General features: G+C 34.7%; 1 protein-coding gene across 1 annotated transcript in view; it reads left to right on the top strand.

Annotated features, from left to right (window-relative positions):
- The first annotated feature begins 4,824 nt into the window (after nucleotides 1-4,824).
- The window catches only part of LOC106460688 (solute carrier family 12 member 2-like), a 48,046-nt gene continuing 42,448 nt past the window's right edge, over nucleotides 4,825-10,422 (top strand). The window contains exons 1-3 of the mRNA XM_022387805.1: nucleotides 4,825-4,950; nucleotides 8,336-8,419; nucleotides 9,978-10,053. Of these exons, the coding sequence (XP_022243513.1) occupies nucleotides 8,384-8,419; nucleotides 9,978-10,053 (112 nt within the window). The 5' untranslated portion in view covers nucleotides 4,825-4,950; nucleotides 8,336-8,383. The remainder of the gene's footprint in view (nucleotides 4,951-8,335; nucleotides 8,420-9,977; nucleotides 10,054-10,422) is intronic.

The following is a 10,422-nucleotide window of genomic DNA, read 5'->3' as shown; positions in this document are numbered from 1 at the left end:
TAGTTCTCTCCTTTTTGTCAAATATCCACTTAGGCCTATTCAATTACTTTAGAATTTCAGTTGACAAGCCAAGCTATCTTCCTTATTTCTAGTTCCCCTCCCCCCCAGTAGCACAGCGGTATGTCTGCGGACTTACAACGCTAGAATCCGGGTTTCGATACCCGTGGTGGGCAGAGAACAGACAGCCCATTGTGTAGCTTTGTGTTTAATTACAAACAAACAATCCTTATTTCTATCGCACTTGTATTCTGTGTGAGTCACTTACAATTGTGACGCAAGTTACTGTAATCGTTTGGTTTTCTTTCTTTTGAAGATTCTCTGTTCCTTTTGTCAAAGTGCACTCAGGCTGATCCAATTACTTTAAAACGACGCTTTGACGGAATAAAATTATGACAGTCTCATAGATTAATTTACTCAAGTGCCGCGGTTATTGAGGGTTCCCCTATTGTTGTTCTATGCGAAACGTGTAAGATTTGTGAGGAAATCTGAATGAACAGCAATAAACATATTCAAAAATAGATTACAAGAAAATTCTATATATTTTTGACTAGATGAACAGGTATTTTACTTAAAAGATATATTACATACTTACTGATCTCATAAATTAATTGATAATTATAATCTAACTAGCACATAATGGTATCTGATTTCCTAAAGGGGACCGAAGGCCGCCTGGAGGGGTCAGCTGTTTTAACCATTCGCACCACTGTACAATAGTGTGTTGTTTGTCAAATAGTCAGTAGACATTTAAATGACGTCACGCATAAGGGACGCATAACGTCGCAATCTATACTGTCGTGACGTCAGTAAAACATGCGAATGCGATGAATCACGAGAAGAATTATGCACTCTGTAGGCTACAACACATCTTGACATATGAACATAAAAGTATGAAATAAAAATATTCGTTACTCTTAATTTTGGTTTTATTTACTCTTTAAACAGAAACTCTCGAGGACCCTGCACAAGTACATCTAGTATTAAAATCACAACCAAAGCATCTTATTCTAAAAGTAACAAAATATTGAAAAGTTCTCTAACATTAAGGAACCAAGGTCATTTTGAACTACCCTGCAAGTGTATCAAATTAATTCATTTGTCTCATGTTTTCTAAGATACGTCCGTCAGTGGATGAAAGAAGTTCAAGGGGTTAAAACTGTAAAATCTGGGACTATATTCCAGTGGGCAGAGTGCAATATTCCATGATATAGCTTTGCACTAAGAAAATAACAACAGCACTCCTAAAGCCCATAACAAGATATCTCAATTAAGTATCCAGTGCTTTTCCAAACACTTTATCACTGTTTAACTGAAAGCTACCATGTACAGTTATCACATCCAATACCTGTAAACTCGTCTTTTCATTTCTCCCTCACCCATAACCGATGGAATTTCTGAAAGTAGCAGACTTATGACATTTGATAGTTCTGAACATTATTGACTAAACTATCCTAAAAGTTAACATTCAAATCTGAGTTATAATAATTGATTATTATGTTTTTTTGCTGCATATATTGATATGCTGTTCAAAAAGGATTTGTTTGTTTGTTTTGAATTTCGTGCAAAACTACATGAGAGCTATCTGCGCTAGCCGTCCCTAATTTAGCAGTGTAAGACTAGAGGGAAGGCAGCTAGTCATCACCACCCACCGCCAACTCTTGGGCTACTCTTTTACCAACAAATAATGAGATTGACGGTCACATTATAACGCCCCCCCCCCCGACTGAAAGGGCGAGCCTGTTATGTGTGAGGGGGATTCGAACCCGCGCCCCGCAGATTGCGAGTCGAGCGCCCTAACCACCTGGCCGTTCAAAAAAGAAAAGAAAAGAGAAAACTAATTAACTAAACATTTAAAGGTTGTTGTAATTTTTTTTGATAAAACGAATTTTCGTTTCAGGACAACATAGAAACCACGTCTAAATACAAAAATAATACAAAAAACGGCAACATAGGTGTAGCATGTTATTGTTTTCATCAATTATTAGTTGCCTGTCTCTATTCTTTTAAAAATTTACCTTAAATCAAAATATTTTTTAAGTTATTGTTCTCATTATTATTAATTTTCTTTCATCTTTAAGGAGCATTCTCAATGAAAAAATAACATTTATTACAATACTTTAATTGAAAGTGATTTTCACTGTTTGCAAAACAAACAAACAAATCATTTTAGATATTCACACAAAGCTTTTCCTAATTTTACACGATAAACTAATTTATTTATTTTAGAACAAAGTAACCTTGATTTATATGCTATGTCCACTACGAAGAATCGAACCTAGGATTTTAGCGTTATAAGTCCGTTAACTTACCACTGTCTCAGCAGAGTACCTAATAGTGTATAGGAAAGGCAGCTATTCGACATTACCCAACTCTAGTTCTTTGGCTACCATTGACTAATCGAATTGAGTGATTTGACCGTAACCGATATGATGCATCCAACACGACCCCAAAATGCTTTTTTCTTTTTGTCTGTTTGTTTGTGGTAACGGGACGTTAACCATTGAGCCACACTCAGACGCAACGAAATTAATATTTAGTAGGTTAACTGTTTATATTTTAATAAGATTTTTTTATGGAATAGGACAAAAAGATATTAACTCAAATTATATTAAGTTTGTACCTTTATTAAAATAACTTTTTTTCACCGTGTATATTATAGTTGTAGAAGTGTACATTATAGAACGTGAATAGTAAATAGTTTTTTTCTAACGTATACTTTGAAAATAAGGGGTTACGGTAACTGCTTTGTTCATCGTTAACACGCAGTTTTTACCAAAGAGTTTGCGGTTGTCGCAACAAACGATGGCACAACAGTGTAAAGCGTTCCTGTTCCTGGTAATTATTTTGATTTGAACTTAATTATTTCAGAAGAAATAATCAATAATCATGGGTACTCGAAGATTAAGCAATCCTCCTTCACCCCACACGTGGATTAGAGGTATGGGCTTCAACTGAAGTATAAACAAATAATGATAGGTTGACTGGAATGAAGTTTTGATATAAACAAACTATGTAAATATCATAAACATAGACGGCCGATATCGGACAGATGGTCCATCAGGGCGGCGGGGATCTATAAATCCTATTCCAAGAATTTGATGGGGTGGAGGAAACAGGAGTACCCCGAGAAAACCCACTTTCCCTGGTAACGACCAATCCGTTACCAGTGCCAGGTTAGCGAGAAGAAATAAAGTGTAAAGCCTTTAGTCCACATTTTTATTTTTATGGATGCAAGTTTTAAAGACAACGGATTTTGGACCGAGAAAACCCACTTTCACTGGTAACGACCAATCCGTTACCAGTGCCCGGCTAGCGAGAAGAAATAAAGTGTAAAGCCTTTAGTCCACATTTTTATTTTTATGGATACAAATTTTAAAGATAACGGGTTTTGGATATCGAATAAGATTTATTCATTTTTCCCAGATTAACATTTGCATAAAATTATGTTTCACTGCTTGTTTGTATAGATAACCAACAAATATATTTAAAAAAAAATTGGAAAGAAATCTACTCTGTATTAAACGAAATAAAAAGCAGATTCTTTTGTTAAATTTTAGACATTTTCATTCAAAACTTAGTCTCAGATATAAAGAAATATGTTTGTTTCTGAAATACGTGCAGAGTTACACAAAGGCTATCTGAGCGAGCCGTTTTTAATATTGAAATTATATACTAGAGGGGAAGCAGCTAATTAACAACACCCAGCACCATTTTTTGAAATACTCTGATCTGATGGTGGGATCGCATCTTCATTCTATCGCTCTTATAATGCGCACTCAATCTCAAAGTACGGAGCGCATTTTCTGGAAGCAGGCCTCGAACCGTGGACTCTCAGATTCACAGTTTGGCACGTTAATCACTATATGTATAGGTTCCGCCCAAATAAGAACTGGATAAAAAAGAAAAGAAATGTTATAGCAAAATAAACGTTTCTATTATTACAACAATTGAAGGTTAGAAAAGAAATTATTAATAATATAATTTTCACATTGAATTTATAATCGGACAACATACAACTCAATTCGTACAAATATACATATGCTGCTAAACTATGTAGCACTAAGAAAACCATATACATTTAACAAGATTTTTTAATATTGACTGTTCTAAGAACGCTAAGTCAAATTTTCACATTGTATTACATTTCAAACAAAGTAGTTTTAATATTTAATATTCCATATTATTTTAATTTTTTTTTCAGTTTCGTAAAAAATTTCATATCATAATAAATCAATCATAAAAAACGAAAATATTTTCATATGATTATTACACTCGCGGTTTGAAGTGACTTGCTGTAACTGGTTACCGCGAGTTCTTAATCCCCGATTGCATCCAGCTTGAGATATATTTATGTAATTCATGCCTGTTTTTATCTTCTCAGTGACTTGCACTTATCTCTTTCTAAACCAAAAACGAATAGCTATATGAGATTTTGTAACGATTTATTTCGTAGTGGGTGTGTCTGCTTTGACAGCGGAAACCAGCTGGTTGCAGTTTGAGAGCTATTTAAGAACTATAAGATGTGAGTTTTTAAAGAATTTATTCATTGTCGGTACTTGCAAGAATATGTCTGAGGGAATCACTCGTAGTAATTTACCAAGATTTCGCGGTCAGACTGAAAACAGTGCGTTCGAAAATCCGTTAACTTTAGGGAGAACAGCTGATGAAGTAGACAACGTCGAAATTTCTTCGCAGTCAACGTCTTACGTACCAGCTCCACTGGGAATACGTCGGCGAAGCCGAGAGAATGATTCACAACCATCTTCGAAATCTAGTGGTATCTTTTTACCTCCAGAAACTCTACCTATATACGAAGAAAGCGTCTCAGGTTGGGGTCAGTACAATACTCATGAAGCTATCCCTCGACTGGAACATTACATAATTGAAGACGAAAAAGGAGTGAGCCGGCCGACAGTTGAAGAGTTGAGAAACCCACCAAGCGATAATCAAGTGAGACAGACCTGAAAAAGTTTATAGTTTTATATATAATATCGTTCCAAGTGCTTATAAAATACAGAAATTTTTCAACATAAATATCCGCATAGTTATTAGTAGTTAATTATTTGCACAATTTACTATATTTGTCATATTTATAGTTTATCGTATTTAAGTGTACGCACAACTCTTTTAGATTTACGCTTGTTCATATATAAGAAACAGTTCTGGGAAATTGGTTCTTTTTTTGGTTTATGATTTTATATCTGACGAATTTTGAAAATTCCATCTATATAAGTCAAACGAAATTATAGCTAAGAAAATGTATTAAAGGTAATTTATAGAAAATTAATATTTCCTGTTTTGCCGTATATTTATTTTCTCACAAATATTTATTGAATCGTCGAAGAATACTAATTATTAGCTAGCAGTAGGAGACGTAGGCAGAAATCAACATAGAATTTGTTTTGAATTTTGCGCAAAGCTGTACGAGAGCTATCTGTGTTAGCCGTCTCTAATTTAACAGTAATAAACTAGAGGGAAGGCAGCTAGTCAACACCACCCACCGTCAACTCTTGGACTACACTTTTACCAATGAATAATGGGATTGACTGTCACATGATAACACATGTTTGGTGGGATGGGATTCGAACCCACCACCCACAGATTGCTATTCGAGCCCCCAAACCACCAGGCTTGTATAAAGGAGGAAAAGAAGGTGATTGACGATACCCAGTTTGCCCCTGACGAATAAAGGTTCACCTTTCGAAAGCGCTCGGTTATAGGGTTTTTATTATTTTCTATCAAGACTTCTTGAACCTACGTGTTTTTCTAACATCATGAGTGTCGCTACATACTGGTGTGGGAGTGGGAATCCGGGGAAATGCTCTCTCGGAAATGTTTTTGAATTCTAACTAAAAATGGCGTATTTTTGTAGTACCTTTGGCTGTTTTTACACCATTTAAACATGTCTGATCCATAGATGGGTACGATTTATGGGATGAGATCGCACCCATCGTCCCCCTCACCCTTCTGCTTAAGTGAATGTATGCATGTATATGTATTTGATATTGTAAATCAAAAGTACATTTGGAAACTTGCCTTGAAGCATCATCTTCCTGGTAAGGTGCTTCAGTGTTGAGTCAGTTCAACTTTTTTCTCTTTGTTTGTACTATTTATAATATTGTATGCTAACAAAGGCTTATTAATACGCTGAGACTTAAAATTCACAATTATAGAAAAGCCACTCGAAGAACGAATATTTCAAAACTCTCTTAAATAACACATTTTCGCAGCTCAGAATAATCAGAAAACGTATTTTTATGAATTCTATGGAAGCAGTTGTAAATCTATGTGAAAACAATATTTCCAGTTAAATACTATATCTCTGTTACTAACAGTGAAATACACAAACCAGTTTTCAATATTTGCGACTGGTCATGTGAATGTGTTTCTCGTTAATCACAAGTATTTTTGTTTGTTTATTTCCTGTTAGTACAAAGCAACACAATAAGCTATCTATTCTGTGGAATATAAGGAAAACCCAGTTCCAGTTATAATGTAGCATTATGGCTTGCAAATATTCTTAATCAAAGTTTTTACTCCTGGATAACCACGTCTGTTATCAATATACAGTCTTAGCCAAATTCTTTGCATATTTTGTAACAAATAAGGTCATTATTATTAAGATGGAATACACTTATCACTGTCAAACTGAGAAAAGCATGTTATATTAAACATCTACAGACGTAATTTGTATAATGAGACATGTTATATGGACATCATGAACGATTTATTGGAACAGCAAACAATTTTATCAGATACCTGTAGAGAAATGTGTAGGTCAGCATTTCACCTATTGCAACAAAACCTCGTCGAAACATATATAATGACAAAATGTAACATCAAATTATTATATATAGCATCTGCAACCTTATATCAGCTCATATTAAACATTCAATACTTGGTTTGTCCTCCTCGTGCTCTAATAACCTCCGCAAGGCGACATGGCATGCTGTCAATGAAGTTATTGATGTAATCCACCATGATTTCATCCTAACTTGTCACTAGAAGGCACTGAAACTAAGCTAAAATAACTGATTTAGTGTCGTGGTTAACAATTTTCTGACTCAGTTCTGCCCAACAGTTCTTAATGGGATTACAATTGGAGACTTTGCTGGCTATGGCAATCTTGTAAAGTCTTCCTGGTCGAGATAATCCTATACAATACGTGCACTGTGGGCAGTGGCATTGCCATTCTGGAACACAAAGTTATTGTCAAACCTTGCCCTAGCACATAGCAGAAATATCGTGTCCATGTGATGCCTGTAGGAGGCGCCATTGACGTTTTCCTGGAGGATATGAAGAGCAGCTTTTCACCACGATGAATAGCTACCCAAACATTTACTGCACCACCTCCTGTGTGTTCCCTGTGTGAAAGACTGAATTTTCTCATCTGTTCTACAGGCAAACGACGAACACGAATCTTACCACCAGCTTTAACAAGTCTGAAACAGGACTTATCTAAAAATATGACATGTCGTCAGTGTCCTAACTGTAAGTTGTCATGCTGTTTTGCCCAAGTAACACGCCGACGACAGTGAATTATGGTTAATATGGATTTGCAGTTAGCCCTTCTTGCAAAATAACCTTGTTTGGTCAGTCTTCTATTCACTGTTATTCTGGATATCCTGGAATTAATGTGTTCATGCCATTCTTGTCGTAAGGTGTTACAAAACGTCTTTCGACGTTGGCGTGTTAACTTCATCAAAACATGGTCATCCCGGGCAATAGTTTTCGGAGTCTACCAGTAGACGTTCCTGGAACGACGTTTTCTTAAGTCCGATGACGATTCATTGGGGGTACTCTACTATTCTGTCAATGACCGTTTACTTCATACCATTTCTGTACAGTCGAACAATTTGACGCCCTATAACTTCTACACGGCATGACTCTATACCGGATACAGAGAAATTGTCTGATCAAAGCGTTAATCTATTTCGAAAAAGGATTATATCAAACGCACACCCCCTTTTATACAAAACAGATGTGTATGTTTGTTTTAACAGCTTATACAGACCATAATAACAACTCGTACATTTTTGTCTGATCACACGCTACCTTTGTTAGTACTCGGACATTTACTCAATAACTCTTTCATGCATGTAAACAATAACATCAATATAGAACTGTATGCAAACATTTTGGCTAATACTTTATTTAAATAACGTAAGACTGAAGCTGTCAATTCAAACATTATCGGAATTTCTAATAATAGTTTAGTTATTTTTCCAATTCAGTGTCAAGCTTTAGATGCATTGTAATAACCATTTACGCTTTTAAACTTTAACAGCACATTAATTAATATCACGTGCTCTAAAATCATTCACGTTCATTGCAGTTCGTGTTGCGGAGATACAACGAAGAAGATGGTGAAGAAGATGCGAGTATGTCTTACAAGTTTGGTTGGATTAGAGGGGTGTTCGTAAGTATTCACATACTAGATGTAACCTTAAATATTTGCTAATAACCAACGTATTACATACAGCAATTTTCAAATATGCATCTTGGGAATGTTATTGTTTTAAGGTAACCTCTTCTATTATAATGGAGTTATTTAAAGAAGTAATTGTTTGCGCGCTATATTCTTAGGCGGGGTAAAAGACAAAATACGAAAATAATGTTTTCTAAAACTAAGCTAGTGATGTTAAGAGATGGAAAAACTCGGCATAGCTTTCATAATAGGCCTAATAGGCTGGTCTGAACTGTTACTTAACAAATCCTGTTGCATCATACAATTCACATAAATGTTACTGATCATTTAATGTGTTACTTGATTAGTATTACTAGGCAGAAAAGTTCTAAGAGAAGGTGGCGGATTTCATTCGTGTGAATAATGTTTCCAGCACATTTCACCAACAAAGATGTCAGGAATTGAATATAAACCAGCACCCTTATATGAAATAACAAAAACGATATTATTTGGATCACTCTATCATATTATTAGAATATCTAGTTAGTGGCTATAAATGCAGAAATGTAGGGTACTGATATCGCCAAAATAAAAACGTCAATTATTACTTTTTTTATTTTGCATTATTTATCGCGATACGTAATACGTGATGTTTATGGGTGAAATATTTTAAATGTGAATCTATAAAAAGAAACACGTGTTGAATGTTTACGTATAGAACATTTTGAAATATATCATTAGTACAAATCTATCGTACGTTTAAATAAGCTTTTTTGTAGTTAAGCACAAAGGTACACAAAGGGCTATCTGTGCTCTGCTCATCACGGGTATCGAAACCCGGTTTCTAGCGTTGTAAGTCCGCAGACATACCGCTGTACCACTGGGGGGCTTTAAAGAAACAACTGAAAATATAAGTAAAACTTTCTCCAAAGTTAAAAGCAAACAATATTATGTACGCTCCTTGGATTAGGATTAGGAGGAGGAGTGTCCCATCTCTAAGGACTTGTCCCGGAACCCAAAATTATTAGCTGCAGCAAGCCCACAAGTTTTTGCAAACAGTAACTTGTGAAGAAACTTTCAACATACTATTACTTCCATTTTATATTTTTTTGCTAATTTTTTTAGTAAACATTAAATTGAACTCAAGATAAATTTTCTATAAGCAAAAGTCAGTGATGTTGAGTCAGAATTCCATTTCTATTTTTCCAAGTCGGCCTAAACAGAAGAAGAAAATATTTAAATTATTTTTTCTCACTGATACCCAAAATACGCTAACTACTTTAATCGTGGTAATTGTAAACCGTAAATATTTTCTTATAAAATAATTATGTAAACTACAGAAACGATCTTTGGACAGTAACTGCCTCTCCAATTTTCAGTTTTCAAATTATCAATTTATCAAAATCTTGGTATATTATATTTTATAAATACGATATGTTATGAATACCTGTTAAAGAGAATACAGTGAATCAAATATATGTTTTTATTTTAGTCAATTATAACTAAGATCATATTTTTCTGTACTCTTTTGAATAAGGTATATTTTTAATTTGTATCACATTTTCTGTAGATCAGATGTTTGCTAAACATTTGGGGCGTTATGTTATTTTTGAGAATGGGATGGATGACTGCACAGGCAGGAATTGGTAAGCGAATTTACAGTTTTTTATTATGTCAGATCAAAAACTGTGCCTAGCATGTTTCATAAATGTACATAATTGTAGAAAATAATGTAGCTTGATATACTGGAATTTGGAGTCACAAGTAAAATTCTTCACTTAATTTTTGTTCTAATGACAAATCAGAAGAAGATTTGGCTAACTTTAGTAGTAAACTGAAGAAATAAAAATGCAGACATAATTTCATACTGAAGAGATCACTATCAGGAAAAAATAAAGATTATGTTGTACTGGTTAAGTGATGTAAAGAAGTACCCATGATTGTAACTCATTCACTAACAGGAGCACCCCAGTGGCACAGCGGTATGTCTGCGGACTTACAACGCTAGAATCCGA

Source organism: Limulus polyphemus, unplaced genomic scaffold, assembly GCF_000517525.1.
Source record: "Limulus polyphemus unplaced genomic scaffold, Limulus_polyphemus-2.1.2 Scaffold35, whole genome shotgun sequence".
Taxonomy (NCBI): domain Eukaryota; kingdom Metazoa; phylum Arthropoda; class Merostomata; order Xiphosura; family Limulidae; genus Limulus; species Limulus polyphemus.
This window is presented reverse-complemented; position numbering and strand designations above follow the sequence as displayed.